Raw genomic sequence first — 25,580 nt, forward strand, 5'->3', positions numbered from 1 at the left:
GGCGCCCGCCACAACGCCCGGCCATTTTTTTGGTTGCAGCCATCATTGTTGTTTGGCGGGCCCGGGCTGGGGATTCGAACCTGCCACCTTAGGTTTATGTGGCTGGCACCTTAGCCGCTTGAGCCACAGGCGCTGAGCCTATATTCTTCATAGAACATACAGCTAAATTAGAAGAAAACTTGTTACCTTATTTCTATTATTCATGAATACATGGTGATCCACTTTTCCAAATTGAAGTCCAACACAAAGTACACACTGAAGTCCATCTTCGGGTAAATTATCAAAATGTACAAATCGATTTTGAATTTTATCTATATTTGCCTGTAGTTTATTTTAAGAGAAAACATGGGGAGGGGGGAACCACAGCTGAAGCATTAAACTGCAAAACAGAGATTAACAGTAACTTAATATTACAGAGGCCAGACGATGTCCTCTGTACACGAGTAAAAAAAGGAGTAAAGATGGTGAGGTATGAATATTAAACAGTAAAAGGATATACTAAAATGAGAGGTATAATATTTCTACAATAATATATTAACCCTAAATATCCTTAGACAGAGCAACAACTTACTGGATTACTTAATATGCACCCTAGTATCTTTGAGACCAGGTATTACCACATCCTTTATCTCTTATTTTTACCAAGAAGACCAATCTGACATCTCCACCCACCTCACTACCTTAACATTAGTACTAAGATTTTCTTTAATTCCTAAAAGGTAAGCAAATAAAAGAATCAATGCTTCTATCAATTAAACAAGCATACAAAAAAGTGCTTATATGTAAAACTCACCTCTGGGTCATTTTCTTTAATCAAGGTTGTAAATATAGCTTCCTAAAAAGCCAAAATAGATAGAGGTTAAAGGCATAAATTCTTTCATATTCATATACTTACTTAGTAACCTACATCAATATGCATTACACAGTACTTCATAAAATGAGACAGCAAAAACTCTGTTCCTACCAAAAATCGTTCCCTTTTCCTAAATAAGTTACCAATGTCCCACCCTGCCCATACAACTTAATTCTCCCTCTTCCTTTAAGAATACTGAAGACTAGTAAGGCAGTACTATTTAGAGATGACATTCAAATTCACATATAAAGAATAGGAAATTTAGATAACAGGAAAGAATTCAAATTGTACAAGAAAAATTTAAAAAAGGAAGAGATTAGGAAGGACAGAGATGCAGGCAAGTAACAAACAACATAGTGTGTTAAGTATATAGTGATGTGGTGCTGATAAATTAAAAAGAAAGCCAAGAGTGGTACAAAACAAGAATGTCAAAGCTGAAAGAAGATAAAAGAAGGATTTATATGCAGAAAAGAAACCTGGACTTTATGAGACTATGGCTCCTAATTGTTTTTCTCTTCAACACTACTGAAAGGTATAGAACAATCTCACCAACTGTATCAACCAGATTCACATGATACACAATGAACAGCTTTGTCAAATAACAGGTATTTCCACTATTCTCTAGAGAGTCTGCTATCATCTCTAACTCATGCTTCTAGCTGCTGGTAGTAAATGTTTACAGGCCACACAGAGACAATGAATGACTGTTATATCAGCAAAGCTGAATTTGAAAAGACTTACATTTAATGTCAGTCTTAATGGATTTGTGTAGAAAGAATATGAAGGAGACAAAACTGATGGTAGAAAGAACAACTACTTTGATGGACCAGTGAGAGTTGTGAGGAGATAAAACCAATAGTGGATGACATACAGAAGATGGAACAAGCGCCACAAAGTTAAAATAGACCCGATCTAGTGGGGGACCAAATGTGAGAAATGAGAAGAAAATTAAAGATAATTCAGTTTTAATAACAGATAATGGCAGTGAGCTAAGAACAGAGAGGAGAAGCCTAATTTCAAATAGTATTCAATCTTTCTCTCATCTCAACACACAAGAGGAAAGAGTTCCCTCACTATAACCTCTTAAATGTGGATTGAGGATTACTTGAGGAACAGGAAAAAGCTTTCTCAATGCCTGAAAGAAAAAATGTGACCCAAAGAAGGAAACTTGAAAACATAACAGACTACAAAAATCTACTAAAAAATTAAGTAAGTGCTAGTAAAAATGGTGGTTAAGTCTATGATTTACCTCATCTTTTATATTCACGTTTTCAGGAGCCATACTTATTGAGAGTTCATTTCCATCCAATGATACTGGGAAGCAGGTATAAAATTTTATCATAGAATCTGCAGATTTTCTATTTATTTCTATACATGCCTTTTAAAATAGAAATTACAAGAATGAAAAGATAAGTCTTATTTAAATTTATTTTCATGTAAAAAAGACTTATAACTATGAGTAAACTACTTCAGTCAAATAAATTTTTAAGATAAAATATGCAGTCCTCAGAAAGGTGAGGACCACAGGCTAAAAACAGTACAACCATAAGGAAGAAATAATGAATAACTGAACTCATAGGACAATACCAAAGATAGAAACAAAGGACATTTTAGCAACTGACACTAAGTTTTATCTTATTCATCACTGTATCCTTAATATCCAGACCATTACCTTACACTAAGTAGACATTAAATTTCTAATAATTTTTGTTTTTTGGAGACAGGGTCTCACCCAGGATCTAGTGCAGTAGCACAATTATAATTCAAACACCTGGACTCAAGTAATCCTCTTGCCTTGGCCTCTCGAATAGCTAGGAATACAGGCACACGCCACACTTGACTAATTTGTTAATTTTTTGTAGAAACGAGGTCTCACTAAGTTGCACCAGCTGGTCTCCAATGCCTGACCTAAACTGATCTTCTCACCTTGGCCTCCCAACGTGCTAGGAAGTATGAGCCACCAGGCCTAGCCTCTAATGAATATTAATAGATATATGAGTAAATAAATTTTATTATTGATAAAATATGAGAAATAACTGAGTAAATGGAATGACTGTCAAGTTATTTTCCATTCTGCTATTTTCAGAGGTATAAAATTATAGCTCCATGTTTTTTAGTTTTAATTTTCATACCTGGTTAAGTAAAAAGGTTAACTGCCATATATTTGACAAATAACAAGGTAGAAGCCAATGTTTATTTATAAGTCTATCCTTAAATTATCTCCATATTGTTTGTCAATTCATTGAACTTTTAGTATGTTGTAATATAATATGGCTGCTAATCCTGTTTCCCATTTTACACAAATTACTTTTCAATTAAATTTCCATTTTGCTTTATGTTGTCTTCACAATCATTTTCAGTATTTATATAAAGGAACCTAATAATTTTCCATGTAATATTGACAAAAGGATTAAATCCCCAAATACTTAAATAATTCTATTAAAACTGAACAGACAATGATTTAGGTTTTGTTGGACTTTTTGGACTTGTATCAATTTTAATTGTTTCTAAATACACCAAATTTCCTCTGCTTCAATGTACTGTCACATAAAATAATTCATATTAAAAAGTGCATTTCTTTTTATTCTTGTCTTTCTTTAAACACTACAAATAATCTACTTTAAAAATATAGTTTTGCTGAAATATCCTCCCATAAAGTTTAGCTATTTAAAAGTATACACTATACTTTTATCTTTTAATAAATAATAAAAAGTATACAATGTAATTGTTTTCTGGTGTATTTACAGGGCTGTGCAACCAATTCAAACAATGTTCTTTCAACATAATGTAAAACTACAACCTCACTTGTACTCACTCTTCTCTCCTAGTTTTCTTAAGCACAACTAGCTTTTATCACCACACACATCCTACTTTACTCACAAAGATTTGTAGAGATTGGCAACTCCTTTCTATCATAAGAACATCACTTCCCACTATTCTTGTGGCATCATTACCATTATTTAAACTCTTTCCTGAAATCTTATCTCCTTCCACAAATTGCTTATAATAATAAATTTTAACTTGTTTTAAACTTAGTACTTATCACATAATCTTAGAAAACTTAGAACATACAAATAAACCCAGACTGCTCTAAGTACTGATGACATCATTAGTTTGAAAATGGTTACTTCCTATTTAAGTATCATTGGTAAAGAGCAGAAAGAAAAAAAAATACTAGTAAAAGCGTGATCTACGAAAATCTTAAGTCATGCAAAACGCTCTTTATTAAATACATTAAAGAAGTTAAACATTTCTGCCTGTTTAGAGTGCAGTGATGTCATCAGAGTTTGCTACAATCTCAAATTTCTGGGCTCAAGTGATTTTCCTCTTTAGCGTCCTGAGTAGCTACAAGTAACAGGCATATACCACCATACCTGGATGATTTTAAAATTTTTTTGTAAAGACCAAGTCTCATCATGTTGCTCAGGCTGTTTTCAAATTCCTGGTCTCAAATGATCTGTGATTCTCCCACCTCAGCCTCCCAAAGTGCTAGGATTACAGGCTTGAGCCACTGTGCCCGGCCAACATTTTCTATTAAACTAAAATTTTGAGTAAAACTTTGGCATATTAGTAAGATATGTCTTTCCATCATTAAAACTATGCCTGATTAGAATAAATACTAAAATAAAGAGTATCTGTTTTATATTTTTAAAAGATCTCTTAGTTTAAAACAGTTTAACTCCTTTAGACGCTGCTTTTAAACCCTTCATTTCTAACTTTGTAAATTTAATGTTTTCCAAATTGTGCTTATAGAAAATAAAAACAGCTATTATCAACTCTTACCTTTTTATGAGATGATAAAATCAAAATATCTTTTAAAGCACCAAATGGCTTTGCTAAATTACAAACTTCTTCTACAGAATATCCTTTATTAGGCAAATTAGAAATAAGTACCACGCACATTTCCTCTGTTTCCTTCAAAACAAATTTAAAAAACTGACATTAAAATTTCTTTAACTGCTTTTATATTTACTTAAGTTTATACTGCACATCATATGCTATGTTAATACTTAAATTGCATTTAATACTAAGGAAAGTCTGATAAATTCAGGAGGCTGGTCTGAACCTCAAAAATGAAACAAAAGTTTGCAAATTTATATTTGTTAAGTGCACAGAATAATTGAATTTGTACCATCCATCACCAAGTCCAGGTTGGTTGGGCTTTTTCTACCCACATTTTCTTTTGAGGCGAGGGGAGAGCAGGGGATAGAGGGGAGGTGTTTGAGATGGGGTCTTACTCTGCCAGCCAGGCTAGAGTACAGAGACATGATCATAGTTCACTACAACCTGAGACTCCTGGGCTGGAGCAATCATCTTGTTTTGGCTTCCTCAGAAGCTGAGACTACAGATGTACTACCACCATGCCCAGAAAAATTTTCAATTATACTTTTTGTAGAGATGGGGTCTTGCCCTTGCTCAGGCTGTTCTCAAACTCCTGGCCTCAAGTGATACTCCTGCTTTGACCTCCCAAAGTGGTAGGATTATAGGTGTGAACTATTATGGTTGGCCTCACCCACTGTTTTGAAACACAAGTTCACTTGTTTCATCTACAACTTCTTCCTTTCATGTTCTATAAAAATGCCCTTATCTTGAGATGCTAACATCCCTAAGCTTCAAATCAGTGTGTATCTTTTTATCTTTCTGTATAGACAATCACTTGTAGGTAATATAATAAAACTCCCACAGGATCCTTAGCCCACACCCCAATCCCCAATGCTAAGTGCTTTGTTTTCTGCTATCCCTTCTCTCAGATCAATTTTATTCTTCAAGATGCCTGTTTTTCTTTTTGTATATGATATGGAAATTCCTAAAGTGGTAAAGTAAACTTAGCAATTTTGACTTTTGTAAAGAAAAGGCAGAAAGTTATAATTTTCATAAACTAGCTGAGAGTGATTTTAACTAACATGTAAAGTGTGTTCATAAATGGTTCCTTCTAAAGTACATTATGTAAATCTAATATACTCACTATTGGTTCTTTAGAATTGAAGTCCCCAGGGGCCATGGACCAGTACTGGTCCTTGTCCTGTTAGAAGCTAGGCCTGCAAAGCCGTGTTCCATGGAAAATTGTTTTCCATGGAGCCTAGGAACCAGGCCATATAGCAGGATGCCAGCCCACCACCACCTGAGCTCTGTTCATCTACCTGCTTCCCCACCACCCACCCATCTGTGAAAAAACTGTCTGTCATGAAACCAGTCCCTGGTGCCAAAAACGATGGGGACTACTGTTTTAAAATATTCTTCCAAAAATAAGACATATTACTTAAAACTACTTGAAGAATAGATCTAACAGACAAGAATAAACTTATGCTTAGGACCTAAATGAGCTCAAAATCTAAACCAGTAAAATCTAAATTAACAAAGTTTTTTTTTTTTTTTTTAAGAGACAGAGTCTCCTTTTATCGCCCTCAGTAGAGTGTTGTGGCATCACAGCTCACAGCAACCTCCAACTCCTGATCTTCGGTGATTCTCTTGCCTCAGCCTCCCAAGCAGCTGGGACTACAGGCACCCGCCAAGACACCTGGCTATTTTGTTGTTGTTGTTGCAGAATGGCCGGGTTCGAAAATTAACAAAGTTTTAATATACTTGTAACAGACATAACCATAAGAAAACAATATATTAAGTGAAACTTTATGTCCTTTAAATAAAACTGCAAACTCCACTTGCTATTCCAAAAATGCAAATTTTAACACATCTCCCATTGCCTCCTAGGGGGAGAAAGATATCACAAAATTCCATTGGTTCGAACATGACAAACTGTTGTTTACCTAAAAGCCATCTGGCTTAACATCATGCTCTCAGTGAAAGGTTAATCTTCAAAAACATACATTTATTGATAATCTGTTCCTAAATTTTTGTTGACATACTCTGCAACTTAAGGTTTTCAACTGACATCATATTAAATGACTGGATTTTTCACCAGGCCAAACACTGTAAATTTTTCTATCAGTGTTTAATAATAACAAAAAAATCCTTGATAAAATTTCTTAAGGTTTAAGAAATAAATAAAACATACAAACTGACCTTGCTTACTGGTTCACTTTCTGTAGTCTCCAATGCAGCTTCTTAATATAAAATAAAATAAAAATTCAAGCAAAGATTTTATTCACAAGATCTCACTTCATTCAACAATAGCTACATGAAAATGTATACAACTGATAAGAGACTAGAGAGTAAGTAGGAAATAGCTATGAAGGTGATGGTGGCCTTTAAATAATACATTTAGTTTTATCCCTTCTGAGCAAAATTTTAGAATAATCAAAAGATGGGAGGAAGATATGAATCATAGTATTTTTAATCTCACTTTGGTACGACACCAATATCGAAATATGTATGTGTATGTCAGAGATAGGTCATTTTTACAAGTGCCCTTTTTCCTAAAATTTTAATTTTCTTTCTACATTTAAACATGCAAGGCCTGGCGCCTGTGGCTCAAGTGGCTAAGGCGCCAGCCATGTACACCTGAGCTGGCGGGTTGGAATCCAGCCCAGGCCCAACAAACAATGATGGCTGCAACCAAAAAAAACAAGAACAAAATACAAAATAGAATTTCTATTGACCTACCTGAAACAGTTTCTTTAGTACTGTTTTCAGTGGTTTGGGCGTCCATACTGGTCTTTATGTCTGAGTTTTCTGCAGGAAACAGTCCAATATAATAGTCTAAGAAAACACTAATGTAATTAAACTAATGACTCAAAACAGGAACTTAAGCTAGTTTGTTTTTGTCATTTCTTTTTTTAGTCTTATTTTGTCACCGTCAGTAGAGTGCTGTGGCATCACAGCTCATAGCAACCTCAAACTCTTGGGCTCAAGTGATCCTCTTGCCTCAGCCTCCCAAGTAGCTGTGACTACAGGCGACTGTGACCGCTATTTTTGGAGACGAGGCTCTCCCTCTTGCTCAGGCTGGTCTCAAACTCCTGAGCTCAAGTGATCCACCCGCCTGGGCTTCCTAGAGTGCTAAAGTGTGAGCCACAACGCCCAGCCCTTGTTCTTGTCATTTCAAGTCTCTTTAAACTGACTTGACAGAAGTTGATCCTTATATAAATTTCTCTTTGAAAAGCAAAACACAGTTATCTCTTTGAGGATTTAATTTTTTTTTTAAACGTAGAAGACTTTAAAGCAAAATTTTGAAACATACCATTAATGTATACCAAGAGGATCTAAAAAAAATAAAGCACCTAATGACAGCATTTCAAGCTTACCTGGTAAAGTCACAGGTTTACTGGAGTCTTTGGTTTTGACACTCCCAGTCTTTTTGGTTTCTAAAGACTTCTTTCCACCAGATTTTGCTTTTAGAAGTAGAATTGAATCATTATTCTAAGTTTTGTTCAATCATTTAACATGTTTCATGCTCATGTATTAGGAAGTTACTTTGACTTTATCATAGAAGTAGTTCTTTCCCATATATTCTTTTTTCTATTTATTTTAAAGACTTGTTTCCCAATGAGATTAAAAGCAAATTTAGGCTAAGATACAATTTTCTGGAAATGGCCTTAACTGAGCCACAAGTTTAACCCTCATGTGGCAGAAACACATCACGTTAACACAAATAATAAAATCCAAATTTTGTAATTTCTCCAAAGTTTACTAAAATTAGTCTATTGGAAAAGATATTACTAAAAAAATCATGCTAGCTTCAATATGCTATATTTATTCCAAATAGTGCCCATTTCTTTTTGAAGAAAACACATTCTAACATGGAAAGAAGTGCTCTTTTAAAAACACACAACAATCATAGGAATTGTACAAGCTGAAGATGGCAACATAAAGTGACAGCTCTCAAAAATAGAAGAAAACACAATAAACAATTCATGGGGAGAAATGACAGATCACAGAGTAGCCTGTGATTATAAAGCAGTCAAATGTATAGATAAACAGCCACATACTTATATATATGTATATATATTGTAGTTGTGATTATACACATGCACAAAACAAGTAACTGCAATGGCAGACACTGTCAATGACTAAAGTAACAACATATTCTTACATGATCAGGTTTTAAATATTAAAGAAGTATCTCCTAAACTCTTTAAGATGTTATTAGATGCTAAAAATCATTATATGAATTTAAAACTTGCTTTTGATGCTATATTTATCAAAGTTTATTAAGAATAAACTAAAAATCTCTATCACCGAAAGGTCTTACCTGTTTTGATTGAAGCCTTATTCCCTTTTGCAGCTACAGTTACCACAGATTTTACAGAACTTGCTGATTTCCCTAAATCACAAAAGGTATAGTCAAAACTGGTTTATGTAACTAGTATCAACAATCCCCCAAATCCCCACAAGGTAAGAATAGAACAGGCCATATTTTATTCAAAACATAAATTGCTAGCCGGGCGCCTATGGTCCCAGCTACTCAGGAGGCTGAAGCAAGAGAATCGCCTAAGCCCAAGAGCTGGAGGTTGCTGTGAGCTGTGACGTCATCGCACTCTACCAAGGGTGACGAGTAGCTGGGACTATAGGCGACCACCACAATACCTGGATATTTTTAGAGATGGGGGCTCGTTCTTGCTTAGGCTGATCTTGGACACCTGAGCTCAAGAAATCCACCTACCTTGGCCTCTCAGAATGCTAGGATTACAGGTGTGAGCCACTCTGCCTGGCCACAATAGGCTATTTTCTAAACCTAGCAATGACAGTTAATTCTTTCAGGAAGAAAAATATCACTAAAGTAACAATTCACCTTCCTGCTGGGGGACAGGCTGAACATCCCTAATCCAAAAATCTAAAATCTGAAATGCTCCAAAATCTAAAGCTTTTGGCACCTACAGGATGCCACAAGTAGAAAATTCTACACATAAGTTTGTTTCATGCACAAAATTATTTAAATTATGTAAAATTACCTTAAAGCATTCTGTATAAGGTATATATCAAAAATAAATAAATTTCAGGCCCAGCACCCGTAGCACAGTGGTTATAGCACCAGCTACATATACCAAGGGTGGCGGGTTCGAACCCAGCCTGGGCCAGCTAAACAACTGCAACCAAAAAATAGCCGGGCATTGTAGCGGGCACCTGTAGTCTGAGCTACTTAGGAGGATGAGGCAAGAGAATTGCTTAAGTCCAGGAGTTTGAGGTTGTTATAAGCTGTGACACCACAGCACTCTACCAAGGGCAATATAGTGAGACTCTGTCTCAAAAAAAATAAAAATAAAATAAATAAATAAATTTCATGTTTAGAGTTGGGTCCCATTCCCAAGTGCCTCATTATGTGTATCTATAAGCAAATAGGTCAGGTCACATAAAGGTTGCTTTGGCTCAGCGCCTGTAGTGCCAAGTGGAGAAGGCACCAGCCATATACACCAGAGCTGGTGGGTTCAAATCCAGCCAGGACCCGCCAAACAACAATTACAATTGCAACCGAAAAATAGCTGAGTGTTGTGGTGGGCATCTGTAGTCCCAGCTACTTGGGAGGCTGAGGCAAGAGAATCGCTTACGCCAGGAGTTTGAGGTTGCTGTGAGCTGTGATGCCACAGCACTCTACCCAGGGCAACAGCTTGAGGCTCTGTCTCAAAAAAAAAAAAAAGATTGCTTTGATCTGTTCCTAATTATACAGCACAATTTAAGCTGCCCTGACCATTCTTTGTATAGATGTTTATCTATTGCTTGTTTTTCCAAGATGATGTTATTTATAACGATTATGATCAAAAGTGTTAATACCCAGAAGCTGAGGCCCTGAAGAAACCTGAGGCCTTCCTGGGTCCTTATGCACAACCTTTGACTAAATCTAAATTTTATTAACAGAGCTTTTACTTAAAAGGGGTAAAGCTGAGAAAGATGAAGCTTTTCTCGTCTCCTTTGGTGCTTAAAAAAAAAAAAAGATCTTGAAATCAGAAGGCAAAGGACCAGGCACTATGGCTCACACTTGTAATCCTAACATTCTAGGAGGCTAGGGCAGGTGGACTGATTGAGCTCAAGAGTTCAAAATCAGCCTGAGCAAAAGCAAGACCCCCACCCCCCTCAATCTCTAAAAATAGCCAGGCATTGTGGCAGGCACCTGTAGACCCAGCTACATAGGAGGTTGGGTCTTAGGAGGCTCAAGAAGATCATTTGAGCCCAAGAGTTTGAGACTGCTGTGAGCTATGATACCACAGCACTCTACTGAGGGTAACAAAGTAGAAAAAAGGAAAGGGCGGCATGGGTGACAAAATGAGACCCTGTCTTTAAAAAAAAAAAGAAGGAGAGAAACAAAAAAAGATAAAAGGAAAAAAAATAAATCAGAAGGCCAGGGGGAATTCCCTACCCTTTCCATTCAGATAGTAACAGGAGATTTTATTCTGAAAATTTAGGATTTATAACAACTAAGGTGAAAGATCTCAGTTGAGGACAGCGCCCATGGCTCAAAGGAGTAGTTTGCAGACCTCATATGCTGTAGATACTGGGTTCAAACCCAGCCCTGACCAAAACTGCCAAAAAACCCAAAAACAAAACAAAGGAAAAAAAACCTCAGTTGAATTCCAAGTTAAAGCCTGAAGCCTTGAGACATTAACATATTCCTATGCACATTTCCCCATATGGGTGGTGACTACCACAGCTCACTTCTCTGACCCTCAGTGAGCACCTTAATGTATTTCTTTCAGAATCTCTTATTGTTATCACAAGTCAATTCACTTTATTACTTCAGCATAGGTATACAGGACTTCAGAAAAAATAGCCAGTGTTAATTTCCAACAATAAAGGTATAGCTAACAAATTTAGCAGTATCCAGTCCCTCAAATCTCTTCTGCCTCCTATATTATCATAGTAGTAATAATATGTTTGCTAAATAAACGTAGTTTTAAGACAAGTTTCACAGCCACCCACGACCCCCTCAGATAACTGTTTCTATGAAACTACTCTATGAAAATACTGGATCTGCCACTAACAATGGTATTTGCCCATTCATGGCTGTTTGCTTTCCTTTTTAACATTGATCCTTATCTGTTTAAAGAGATGTCTTGAATTAACTAGCATTTACCAGAAATGATAGGAAAAGGAAAAAGGAGGATTATGTCAGGAGAAAGTGAAAAAGAAAAATAAATAATTACTTAAAAACTCACTACAGTCCACAACAACTGTTAAGAAACATGTCTGCTGTCTGGACTGTAGGGTAGAGAGAAAACCTCAATAGAAAAGGGAAATATATCTGATATTCTCCAGTTAAATAACCTTATTTAGATAACTGCTATAAGATCATTAGCTACTAAATCTCATTTCTGAAAACTGCTAGAAAACTATTTATCTCAAAGATTGGTATATATTCAATACAGACCATGTTACACAAAATTCAAGACTACTGCTACACACTGCTTAGATAATTTAACTTAATATGTCTAAAATCCTAATCAAAACCATACCTGTAGGTTTGTTTACTTTGGCTGTAGACGTCTTGGCTTGTCCAGTTTTGGCTAAAATAGCAAGAAAAATATTTCAGCATTACATAATAATAACAATAATAATAATAGTACTTAGATTTAGTTAAGAGCTAACCTGGCAATAACTTTGAAAGAATCCTGCAAGAAATATCCCTATACTCATCTTTGTATGTCCAATGAATTATTACTAGTGCAAAGAAATTCTTAAGACATAGACTTGAGGTGTCTAAAAGAACAAGAATTTAAATTTTAACAATTAACATCAAACTGTCCTAGAAAAGAATGTACCAATTAATTTCCCCATCAATAGTACATGAGAACAGGGTTTCCCCATTGTCACACAAACATAGGGAAAAGCTTAACTGGATAAAAAATTATCAATCATCCCAATGTGAGGTGAAAACTGGTATGATCGAGTTTTTGTTTAAGGTAAAGTTGTATCAATCTTCATATACTTAAAACTAATCTTTACATCTTATAGGTATAGATTTTACCTATGTAAAACTAATCTTTACATCTTACAGGTATAATCTGCCTATTTATACCATTTTCCAATATATCTTTTGGGTTGTTGAGGCTTTTATTAGCGCTATTTAGATATTAAGAAAATTACTCTACATCACATAGATTAACAATTTTTTTAAAAGTTATTCAAAATACTTAAAAATACTTTTTGTGTAGTCAGATGTCTTTCTGATTGGGAAGGCCTTTTCACCCTAAAATTATAAAAATAATTCTCTATATATTTTTAAAATACCATTACCATCTCATGTTATCACATTAAATCTCTAATCCACCTGCAATTTATTGCTACATAAGTGCTTTATTTTTACCAAAAGTAAAAAAGTGGCTAGTCTTTTACACACGTGCACTATGTATATGATTATATACCTATTATATTACTGATGTTCCATGTGCATTAGGAAATAGCTCTAAGGCAGTGCCTGTGGCTCATGAGTAGGGCACCAGCCCCATATACCGAGGGTGGCGAGTTCAGAACTGGCCCCAGCCAAAATGCAACAAAAAAATAGCTGGGCATTGTGGTGGGCACCCGTAGTCCCAGCCATTTGGGAAGCTAAGGCAAGGGAATCGCCTAAGCCCAAGAGCTGGAGGTTGCTGTGAGCTGTGATATCACAAAACTCTACCGAGGGCGACAAAGTTAAACTCTGTCTCTTAAAAAAAAAAAAAAAAAAAAAAAAGCTCTAGACTCTCTTCTGTGCACTGACCTTTTGTCTATTTATAACTTTCTTTTAACTTTCTAATACACTTTAATATCTATTAGGAATAGTTTATTCTAATTATTCTTCTTTTGCAGAATTTTCCCATCTGTTAATTTTCCCATTTCTGTTAATTATTTAATTAGTAATGGGTAAGAGTTCTAAAGTTTCTGTTATTATCCAATTATGCTTTTACTTCCTCCCAGTACTTCCTTTTTTATTTGTGTTCATAATCAAAATTATCTTTAAAACTGTCCCAATTAACTTTTCCTACCATTCTTCAATTTGATGGAGTTGACCTGAAAAAGATACCATACACCCACCTCTTTCTCAAGTCATAATTACAGGTTCCTTTCTTTCTACTTTTATATTAGCAGGAGGAAGTCCTTAGCTTAAACCACTTCCCTCCATACTCATTACTTTTATTATGTTAAAACTACAGATATTTCTAAAATTTAGACCTTAAACTTTAAAATTTCCCAAGTATTTTACTTTCAATGACATAACTAACTAAAGAGTATCTTTGACAGCCATCTTTGATCACTGAAATTTGACAATGATGAAATCTAAGGTCATGGTTTTTCCCAAATTCCAAGGAAATACCATGTCTAAGTATTTCAATTATAATCCATAATAATACCACACTCTTGTACGTAAAATCCATCCAGCTTGAAAACTTGAAATTAAAAAAAAACTGCTTTTATCTTTTCCACTAAAAAATTCCATATAATAAAATTCAAAATTTCACCCACAAATTAAATTAACCAGGTACTAAGTGTATCCCATAGCAAATCCCAACTTTGTTTTCTCAGTAGGATTTTCAATCTCTTCAAATCTATATGAGAATCTTAAGCAACTAGTCAGTGGTTCCTTATTCTATACATCAATTTCTCAGAGTTTATACTAATTATTACAAGGAGTAATACAGAAGAAATAGAATGTACTTTAGCCAAGCTTAGGAAACAGAAGATTATACAAAGCTAAATATGTTTGTTTCCTTATGAGATAAATGTGTTTTGTGGATTGTTTCAAAGGGGGGAAAAAGGCAGTAACACATATCCCAAACTGTATCTGACCCAAAACATCTTCCAGAAATCAGTCTTTCACACAACCCGTTCTGGGAAATTGCTATTATTAGGGTTAAATTCAAAAACTTCCCAGCATGGCCCTTTAAGCCTGCTAGAGTGATTGTCTAATTTTGTTACTTTTCTTATGTCATGTCCCTATATGACGTAATTTCTACTTCTGTGTATTATCTGTTTACATCACCTAATTTAAAATCTTAGTCAAAATACACTGCTGCACAGAAACCATCCCTACTATCGCCAGTAACTTTCAATAATTATGTACTCTATCCAACTAAATATTGTATGTAAATAAGATATTCTTCAAAATACAACCTTTATCTGCCAGAACTTAATACCTAAACCCTTATCCTAGTCTAAATAAAAATCCAAAACACATTACATACTTGTCTTCCCTAAAAAGAACATACAAAACACAATTTAACTTTCTGAATATATTTACGTATGCTTTATTTTAGCTTTTTTATCTTGTCCTTCACTGTCAAGCTATTAATTCTTCCTAGTTTCATAAGTGTATGTTTTAACAGTAACTCCTCCTTTCCACCTTTTTAGTCTGAAACAAACTGAGAAAAAAATGATAACCCAGTTTATTAAAATTGTATGTGAAATTCATTTACATTTCGTTTTTTTTTTGAGACAGAGCCTCAAGCTGTCCCCCTGGGTAGAGTTTTATGACATCACAGCTCACAGCAACCTCCAACTCCTGGGCTCAAGCGAGTCTCCTACCTCAGCCTCCCAAGTAGCTGGGACCACAGGTGCCCACCACAACGCCCAGCTATTTTTTGGTAGCAGCTGTCATTGTTGTTTGGCGGGCCGGGGCTGGATTCGAACCTGCCACCTTAGGTGTATGTGGCTGGCGCTTTAGCCACTTGAGCCACAGGTGCCAAGCCTACACTTCATTTATAATAAAGACCTGAAGTATTTTCCTGGGCATAAAGAAATGACTTTTAGCACCCGAATATAATAATATTAATCTATTTCTGGTTAATCACTTTTACTTACTTTTTGCCTCTCAGCTAACTTTCAAAATCAAAGGGGACTAGGTAAGCAATCTTAATATACCTTTCTTTATGTTTTCTCTTGTGAGTTTATCAGGAGGAGATGGAGGGAAGTATTGCAAAACTAAAGCAAACATGTAAAAAACAGCTATTAAATGTGGAACTATGATAGGCAACTTACATATATTACATTATAATCGTTATATTTATTTGAGAAGAAATTCCATAAATATTAACCCCCTGCTTAATATAGTAGCCAATTAAAAAAAGCAATTTGGGCCCCTTCCATTAAAACACAAGCAGTGTTTTCTTAGTATCATCTTATAAGAAGTTTCTAGTAAAATGACAAGACACACTCATTTGGAGTATTAAAAATAATAACTTACCAGTAGAAACTGAAGTAACAGTTTCAACAGTCTTTGAAGCATCTCCATCTTTTCTGTTCAAAAGAGGAAAAAAATCAGCAACTTAGAAATTCTAAGTTCTATAGTTCTAAAAATACAATGTTTAAATCTAAAAAGTTTCAAATAATTCAACTGGAATATAATTACTGTAATGTAATTATGGTGCTAAAAATTTTAAAAATTAAAATTTCTTTCTTTTTTTTTGAGACAGACTTTCACTTTGTCACCTAGGGTAGAATGCCGTGGCTCACAGAAACCTCAAACTCCTGGAACTACAGGCATCCACCACAATGCTCTGCTCTTTTTAGAGAAGGGGTCTTGCTATTGCCCAGGCTGGACAGTAATAAGGACTTCCTTATTAAGTTGACCTGTAAGCTCAGAAGATCCTACAGTGCCCAGATCCCTCTGTCCTCAGCCTCCCAGAGTGCTAGATTATGGGCATGAGCCACTGAACCCCGGCCCCCCAAATTAAAATTTCTTAATTTATATGTAAATTCACTCTTACATATGAAATCACTTACTTTAAAGTAGACACAGATACTTTCTTTGAATCCGATGTCTTTTTCTTTACCTCTCTGTTCTATGAAGGAAAAATATTTTGAATAATGAAGGATTTAATTCTCTCCCAAGTGTAAAAACCAACTTAGAAAATACACAAAAGTACAAAAGAATCCAACAACAAAAAACATCTAAAATCTTCCAACCCTAAAAGATGATTATTACCCTTTCTATTTATATAAAGACATTTTCCTCAATTTATGATCACACACCAGTACAATTTTACACTCCATCTTTTACTACTCATCTATATTTATCTTATTAAGTACAGCAGTTCCTCTTCACCCATGGGGAATAATACATTACAAGGTTTCCCCCGTGGACACCTGAAACCATGCATAGTACTGAATCCTATGTATACTATGTTTTTCCTGTATATGCCTGTTCATTTCTAAGTTAGGCACAATTAAGAGATCAATAATAAGTAAAAATAGAACAATAATGGCATTATACTGTTATAAAAGCAGTATGAATATGTCTCTCAAAATTATTGTATTGTGGAACTTAGCAACCTCAGCACAGAATATTTTTTTCTTTCCTTATTAAGTCGAGAACTTTCACTTTTCACTCAAAGGAAGTACTTTATGACATTTCTTTGGCTATCTAAGTTGCCAGCTTCAAAACAGGGTTGATTAAACATACACATTTAATACTAAGACAGAGGATCTGATAACAGAGATGGCTAATAAGTGACTAAATAGGTGGTAGTGTATAAGGCATGGATATGCTAGACAAAGAGATGAGTCAAGTCCTAGCTAAGACTGGGCCTTAAATGTGAGATTTCATCGTGTTACTCAGAAGAGTACAAAATTTCAAACTTATGTTTATTTTTGAAATTTTCTATTTAGTATTTTTGAACTATAGTTGACTAAGGTAACTGAGACCATGAAAAGCAAAACCTTAGATAAGGGGGAACTACTGTATCTTTCAATGTGACATTTCAGATGTCTAGTTGTTATCACTCTAGTCCAATCTATGAGCATCTTTTGCTTGGATTACTACAATAGCCTAATAATGATCTCTCTGAATCTGTCTTTGCCTTATACCCCACTCAAACTCTACTTGCAACTTGAAGGCAGACTGAAGTTGCCATTCCTCAATTCAAAACCTTCAACAGATTGTGTGAGTACTTACCATGGCCCATAAAATTTTTACATCCTATGTTCCACCTACCCACCATCTCAAACCACCATTTTCTCCTCAAATAAACCATACAGGTGTGGATCTCAAGGACATTGCACAGGTATTGTATCTCAAAGTCATTTGCCATTACTGTTCCTTCTATGTGAAATGGTATTAAGCCAAATTACGGCTTGCTCACTCACCTTCTTTAGCTGTTCACATATCACTTTTTTCAATCAGACCATCCCCAACTACCTTACTGAAAGGTGCAGTTCCTGGTTCTCCAACAAGGGCACTTCTATTCTCTTTTCTTCATATTTGTCATCATAGCACTCGTTGCCAGTAGACTTCTTATGTACACATTTAGCTTCTTTGGGGTCTTTCTCTAAAGCTATAACTATATGAAACCAGGAATCCTGTTTTCTGTTCTTTTTGGGACTTTATACCATATGGGACTTTATCCTAACACCTCAGTGACTTCGAAGAAATTTATCCTCATATTTTTCATTTTAACCATTACCATTCACTTTAAAAAGACTTTGAAACTACTGATTTCCTATGTCTAAGTTATAAGTTAAAAAAATGTATCTTTTAACCACTGACTATATTCCAATATTTGATAATACATTTTTGACCAAAATTATTTTTGTAATTGTAAGTGACATTTTAAAAATCTGTTCTTTTATGAGAATTTAGATTTTACTGTTTAAATTGTTTCACTGCTCATTACCAACACTTTATATCGTAACTTCTCCATGTCTTCAGTTCCTTATTTTACATCAATGTTTCTGAAAAGATTCATTATTTTGTGAGCCCATGCATACATGAGAATGCTGCTCTAACACACACATTAAGATTCCACCTGAAATGGATATACCGAACTACAATGAGTCAATTTTTTCCCCATGCAACCCTGAGAATGTGTTCATCTGCTAAGGCCACACTATTTCTTATATAGTTGCACTGTTTCTGCCTGGATCGCTCACTGTGGGTTCCCCTCTATAACAACTAAATTTAAAATCTTCACTAATAAGTGATGCCTTTTTTCAGGAATTCTAGTTATGTACAAATTGGGTCTCCTAGTTATATCTACCATGCCTTTCCTCTTTCATCATTTTTGGCTCTTTAACCTTCACTAATGGCTATAAAATAGACTATAAGCTTCAAGAAAAGGTAAATAGATCTTATTCACCACTGCATCTTCTATAGATATGATACCTAACACAAGAGATGCTTAACTATTAGGAAATAGTTTTATAAATTAAAATGCAATTAAAATTCTCATCTGAACTGCATCTTTTTGGTTTTTATCTCCTTGTTAACTCATTAGATTTTCTAAATGCTCAAATGTTTACTGCTTCCCAGCATTATTTTTCATTTTCCTTTAGTCTTATTGGATTTTAGTTGACTGGTTGCCCTAGTTTTATGTATAATAGAATCTTGCTGAAAACAATGAATTGAAATTGTAAGGTTTTTTTTTCAGAGTTCAGCTACAGCAGTAATTTACAGCTGCAAAGGTTTTGTTCATTGAATAATCTGATCATGCTCTATTCCAGAGCAAGGGCACCTGCTCCTTCTCATGCCTATAATCCTAGTACTCTGGGAGGCTGAGGTGGGTGGACTGTCTGAACTCAAAGTTAGAAACCAGCCTGACCAAGAGCAAGATTCCATCTCTAGAAAACAACTGGGCAGTCTCGGCGTGGTAGTTCATGCCTATAATCCTACCACTTTGGGAGGCCGGGTGGACAGATCACCTGAGCTCATGAGTTCAAGACCAGTGACAGCTAGAGCAAGGCCTCAACTCTAAAAACAGCCGGGCACCGTGGTGGACGCCTTTGGTCCCAGCCACTCAGGAGGCTGAGCCCAAGGGTTAGAGGTTGCTGTGAGCTATGACACAGGGCACTCTACCAGGGTAAAAAAAAATAGCCAGGCATTGTGGGAGGTGCCTGTAGTCCCAGTTCCTTGGGAGGCGGAGGCAAAGAAGATTATTTGAGCCCAAAAGTTTGAAGCTGCTGTGAGCTATGATGCCACAGGACAGCATTCGACCAAAGGCAACAAAGTGAGACTCTGTCTTAATAAAAAAAACTGAGTATGGGCTTATGGCTATTTCTCTAGAAAAAAAGAAATGTTTACTTATCAGATTATTTGTAGTGGTAGGAGAGGAAGTAGCTCAAAAAGTTAATAATCATTGCTAAGGATTCAAATCTATGCTGGCTTGTTATTAAAGACAGGGTGATCGAGTTTCCGTGAGAGATGTGCAAACCCACATTAACACAGAAATATAAGAAACTTTTACCTTTTCTGGAATAATGATTTATTGATTTTAAGAAGCAGCTTAACGAAGAAAATGTTAACATGAATCACAGCCAGAGTTAGAGGCAGTCCTAATACAAAACGTCACATGTGGGCCAATAAATTTTTTCTTCGTTTTCACATTCATGCCAAAAAGGAAAATCTAAACCAAAAAAGCTACAGTATAATTCTTTTTGCCCCTACTTTGGGGTTCCAGACAATTTTTGGCTTAATCTGTTAGGAAAATTTGTCTTTCCACTTCCTATGGTAATAGAATAAAAAGATTGTCCACATACTTCTAATCTGAAGAAGGCACAACTAAGAGTTCTGCTGGGGATCCCCTCTAGTGAATCCCTAGGTATGCTGCTCTATCACAAAAGAAGGGAGTCATCAGAGTTAGCCTTCTCAGCCTCCTGCATTTCAACATCATCCAAATTATATTTAGTTGAATATATATATATATTTTTTTTTTTTTTAACAGGTAGATGACATGTTTCTTGCTTCTAGGGCTGATATTTTCCCCTATTCATTACTATGATAATCATGATAGTAAATAAAGTTGGGCTCATAGATTTATGTTGTTACCTTACCAACTTCATCAAAAATTTGTTCAAGATAGGTTCAGCGCCTGTAGCACAGTGGTTACGGCACCAGCCACATACATGGAGGTTGGTGGGTTTGAACCCGGCCCAGGCCAGCTAAACAGCAATGACAAATACAACAAAAAATAGCTGGGTGTTGTGGTGGGCGCCTGTAGTCCCAGCTACCTGGGAGACTAAGGCAAGAAACTGCTTACACTCAAGATTTTGAGGCTGCTGTGAGCTGTGACGCTCACAGCACTCTACCAAGGGCGACAAAGTGAGATTCTGTCTCGGATAAAAAAAAAAAAGTTGTTCAAGATAATTATTTTAATCTCTTTGAAACACTCTGATTCCTTAAATGTATCATTAACTATATTCTCAGATTAAACTGTTTAAAATTAAAGAAAACTAGCTGCCTCCCCATAATTGGCTATGTATTGACTGCATAGTCACTTGTATAAAGCCACTTAATCTACTCCACACCATTATCAGAAGAGGCTGATTTGAATGGTGAGATCAGTCTTCTAACTGTACTTCTGTGCTCTTGTCTTTCCCCACTTTAATCGATCAGCTAGGCTTTATTTGCCTAATTAATTCTCCAGATGACTTCTTGATGAATCTTTCTAATCTATTAATTTTATTATGTCATACCTATTTACCTCTCTATGGGATAAAGTTTAAATTTTTTTTTTTTTTGGTAGAGACAGAATCTCACTTTATCACCCTTGGTAGAGTGTTATGCTGTCACAGCTCACAGCAACCTCCAGCTCCTGGGTTTAGGTGATTCTCTTGCCTCAGCCTCCCAAGTAGCTGAGACTACAGGTGCCCCCCACAATGCCCAGCTATCTTTTTGTTGCAGTTTGGCTGGGGCTGAGTTTGAACCCGCCACCCTCAGTATGTGGGGCTGGCGCCCTACCCACTGAGCCATGGACACCACCCAAAGTTTAAATTCTTAAATTAAATATTTAATCCTTCCTTTCCCTTAATTGCCACTGCAACTTGACGGCCATGTGTGATAGTTCTAAAGTATGACATATAGGTAAATTTGCTGGGGAACACATTCTTTCCAGAAAAACAAAATATTTTGCTTTTGATTTTTAGTTCTTCCTTTCTGCTGACAAGGTAGAAATGATGCCAAAAGGTACAGCAATCATCTTACAATTGAGGATGAAAGCTACATTCAAAAGATAGTAGAGCTGAAAACAGGTTGGATTCCTGAAGAAATTATGAAACTGCTTTACCAGCCCTGAACCATTTACCTGCAGATTTCCTGTTATGAGGTAAATATACTTATTTGTTTAATAAACCATTAGTAAGGTTTTCTCTTTGTTAAGACTAAAAAACCCCTCAAGTATAAAATTGGTAATCAATTAGGATCACCATCTAAACTCATTATCCAAACCAGGACAACAGGAATAAGTGAATAGCATGTAGCAGGTATAAACTAGGAGGATGAGTTATTATAATAGTAATTAATCAGAGAACATATAAGAAAAAATAAAGAACTTTTCATTAATACCAATATAAATATGTTTTACATATGTATACAGACATAATACATGGAAAGTGCCAAAAAATATACACACATTTTAATAAAGGAAAAAAACTATTAGAATTTTAATACTCAATATATACTGATAATAAAAATGAATACATATCACATGTGAGCACCTCTTGTAATTGCTGAAGGTCAAACATGACTTGAGTAATTGTAACTTTAATACAGTTTTTCTTTTCTTAAAAAATATATATTTTGATACCCCCTTATCATACATGATAAACCCTCCAAAATAAAATGTTCCAGAACTTTATGGAAAAAATGTAAAACGTATTAAAAGGCATGAAATGAAATCCAAATAACTGGACAAATTGTGTTTTGGATGAAAGATTCAGTATTGTAAAAATACTAATATAAATTCCATAAATTATCAATTAAATCTTTATCAGTAGAATCTTTCAGAGAACTTAAATTGATTCTATAACTAATATGCAGAAGTAAATGTTCCATATTAATCAAAATGATTTTAGAACAAAGGAAAAGAACTCTACCAGGAAGATAAGGAAATATTACAAAGTTGTAATAACTGAAACCACATAATACTGCCACAAAAGTAATCAGAATGCTACAACAGAAGATCTACATATACAGGATAATGTACACACATAAATGTAGCTTTTCAAATCAACAAGGAAGGACAAATTAGGCATAAATGGTATCAGGACAATTGGGTATACCCATTATAGAAATACTAATCCCAACTACACATTTTACCACAAATAACAGATTAAGAAAATAATCAAACCAAGTATTTTTGGTGCTGGTATAGAGAAGTCTTCTAAAAATAGAAGAAAAAAGTAAAGCCATAAGGGAAAATATCAATTAATCTGAGTACATAAAAACTTAATATATGTAGATATACAAGCAACAGACTAGAAGAAAATACTTCCTTATATATAATGCTAAATTAGTGTCTGGTATTTTTAAAAAGATAAAAACTTTGGAAAAAGGGAAAAATAAAGATAGTTCACTGAAACAGTTGATAGAAATACTGAGTAATTATATAAAGATGAAATTCACCAATAATCAGAAAAATGCAAATTTAAGCTAGATATCAGTTTTTTACATACTGAAATTTCAAAAATGATGAAATTAAGATACTATTGTAATACAGACAGACCAGTACTCACATAAATTACAATAGCTACTTAGCTATCATCCATTACTGTGACTCCTATAAACCAACAATTCCACTCACAGGTATCAAGTTATAAATGCAAAAGGATGGCTTACGAAAGGAGGACAAAGAGCTACATTCTCTTTATTGTATATAATGAAAAATAGAAATGTAACTTAAACATCAAATAAGGAACCAGTAAAATAATTGTGGTATATTCATACAAAGTAGTATCACAGAGAAGTTAACAACGAGAAAAATCTCTATGTACTAGCATAAAGACTGCCAATTCAAATTAAGGAATATACACTACAGTGATGCCCGTAGCTCAGTGGGTGGGATACGGCCATATACACTGAGGCTTGTGGGTTTGAACCCGGCCTGGGCTAGCTAAAACAACGACAACTGCAACAACAACAAAGAAATAGCCGGACATCGTGGTAGGCGCCTATAGTCCCAGATACTTGGGATGCTGAGGCAAGAGCATCACTTGGGCCTAAGAATTTGAAGTTGCTGTGAGCCATGACATCACAGCACTCTACCCAGGGTGACAGCTTGAGACTGTCTCAAAAAAAAAGAAAAAAAGAAATATACTGAAGTAGATATTCTATGGTAAATAAATAAATTAAATTAAAAGAACCTACATATATAAAGCAAAACTTACAGGTTATTTGAAAGTAATTCTATAGATATTATATATGGTTCTATTAAAGCACAAAAAATGATCTAGACAGAATTAACACTGATAATTCTAAGGAAGCAAAATCCTTGAAGAACATATACTCTATAATTTTGTTGGTAAAAAGTCAAAAAAGACAAAATGGCATGAGAAATCAAGATAGGGGTTATATGTGGACACAAAAGAGGATATAAGGATTGGAAAGAAGCAGGCAAGGGGCTTCCAAGATGTTGTCAATGTTCTATCTTGTGACCTACATCTCCAGACACTTGCTATTTTTGTGTTATATATGGTATTTTCTCTTAAGTCTGTTGCTTTATGTATATAAAGAAGTTCTAATTTCAGTGTATTTGAATTTATGCAGATATAATTTGCTGAGTTAATATTTATGTTTTATGCATTTTTATGTATGCATGCCGTACTCAAACAGAAAAGTTAAACTAATCAACAATGATAAAACATCTAGGATCTAAATCCAGTTTACCTGTGCTTTTTTCTTTCCTGGAACACATATTTTCACACTTTTTCCTTTTACCAGAAGAGGCGTTGTTTCAATGTACTTCATGACTGCCGTAACGGCCTCTTTAAATTCCATTTCCAAGTAAGCCTAAAATGAAATTTACTCCTTTTTTAGACAAAAATCTCCCTTAAAAGTCCCTGCATTTTTAAATGGACTTCATGTGGAACATAAAACTATGAAATTATCAAGTCCAGACTACTTTTACTTCTCTTATTTTGCTAAAGAGTAATTTGATTACAGGTGCTTCATACATGAAATAGACATTTAACTTTATATCATTAACAGGACAGCAAGAGGGACACAAGTGTCCTTTGTAGGCTCCTGGAACTAGAGAAACAAAAGGCAGGGCTCCCCGAACAATAAAAGAGAAGGCAAGATCTGGTACAGTTTGGGGTATATCTGACCTGCCATTTTTAAGGCTTCTTACAACAAGGATGATGCTACCAATATGTTTAAGTTCTCTACTTAGTCTGAGGTTGTTCATAGTTTTCAATTTAAATCACGTAAGTTACAGGAATACATCCCACAGGCAAACAATACTTATTGTATAAAGAAAATAATTTGTTCTAGTATAAGCTTGATGTTTTAAAGCAGAAGTTGACAAACTATGGGATGCCACCTATTTTTATAAATAGTTTTTTGAAATACAGCCATTTTTACTCATTTACATGTTTTATCTCTACCTACTTTTGTACTACAATGGGAGAATACAATAGTTGGGATATTTTGGCGAGCCTACAAAGCCTAAAATATTTACTATCTGGCTCGTTACAGAAAAAGTGTGCCAAGCCTTACCTTAAAGGATAGAAAACATTCTTTGGAGACATTGTTCATTCACACCTAAACATTTATATAACTCTCAAAGAACAATCACATATGTAGTGCAAGCAACTAAGAGATTGAACAACATTTTATATAATGTTAAGTCATTAAAGCAATGACTTTCTATGAATTTTTAGAACAAACTAAAAGACCAACCTCCTTTCTATATGGAATAAGTAGGACATCAGTAACTTTTCCAAATGGTTGAAATACTTTTCTAATTTCTTCTTCATTGCAGCCATCCTCTGGTAATTCAGATATAAGAAGAACTGAACCATAATGTAATGACTGGTCCTTCCGAAGCTGTTGTTGGGATGAAAGAAAATTAGAAATAAACCAAATTAAGCCACAAGGTACAGTAATAATTCCCTATGATAATTTCTTCTACCATTAATCTTAGTGCTTTAAAGAATCTTT

General features: G+C 34.9%; 1 protein-coding gene across 3 annotated transcripts in view; it reads right to left on the minus strand.

Moving 5' to 3' along the window:
• Nucleotides 1-25,580, minus strand: part of ZNF638 (zinc finger protein 638) — a 113,792-nt gene that overhangs the window by 34,408 nt on the left and 53,804 nt on the right. For all 3 annotated transcript variants that reach the window (XM_003793426.3, XM_023515264.1, XM_023515265.1), the window contains 13 exons: nucleotides 25,320-25,466; nucleotides 24,306-24,428; nucleotides 16,436-16,494; nucleotides 15,897-15,949; nucleotides 12,193-12,243; nucleotides 9,000-9,071; nucleotides 8,053-8,139; nucleotides 7,415-7,483; nucleotides 6,875-6,915; nucleotides 4,637-4,768; nucleotides 2,103-2,231; nucleotides 794-835; nucleotides 187-321 (listed from right to left, as the gene is read on the minus strand). In XM_003793426.3, coding sequence (XP_003793474.1) covers nucleotides 187-321; nucleotides 794-835; nucleotides 2,103-2,231; nucleotides 4,637-4,768; nucleotides 6,875-6,915; nucleotides 7,415-7,483; nucleotides 8,053-8,139; nucleotides 9,000-9,071; nucleotides 12,193-12,243; nucleotides 15,897-15,949; nucleotides 16,436-16,494; nucleotides 24,306-24,428; nucleotides 25,320-25,466 — 1,140 coding nt within the window. The remainder of the gene's footprint in view (nucleotides 1-186; nucleotides 322-793; nucleotides 836-2,102; nucleotides 2,232-4,636; nucleotides 4,769-6,874; nucleotides 6,916-7,414; nucleotides 7,484-8,052; nucleotides 8,140-8,999; nucleotides 9,072-12,192; nucleotides 12,244-15,896; nucleotides 15,950-16,435; nucleotides 16,495-24,305; nucleotides 24,429-25,319; nucleotides 25,467-25,580) is intronic.

This window comes from Otolemur garnettii, unplaced genomic scaffold (genome assembly GCF_000181295.1).
Source record: "Otolemur garnettii isolate 467f Iridium unplaced genomic scaffold, OtoGar3 scaffold00068, whole genome shotgun sequence".
Taxonomy (NCBI): Eukaryota; Metazoa; Chordata; class Mammalia; order Primates; family Galagidae; genus Otolemur; species Otolemur garnettii.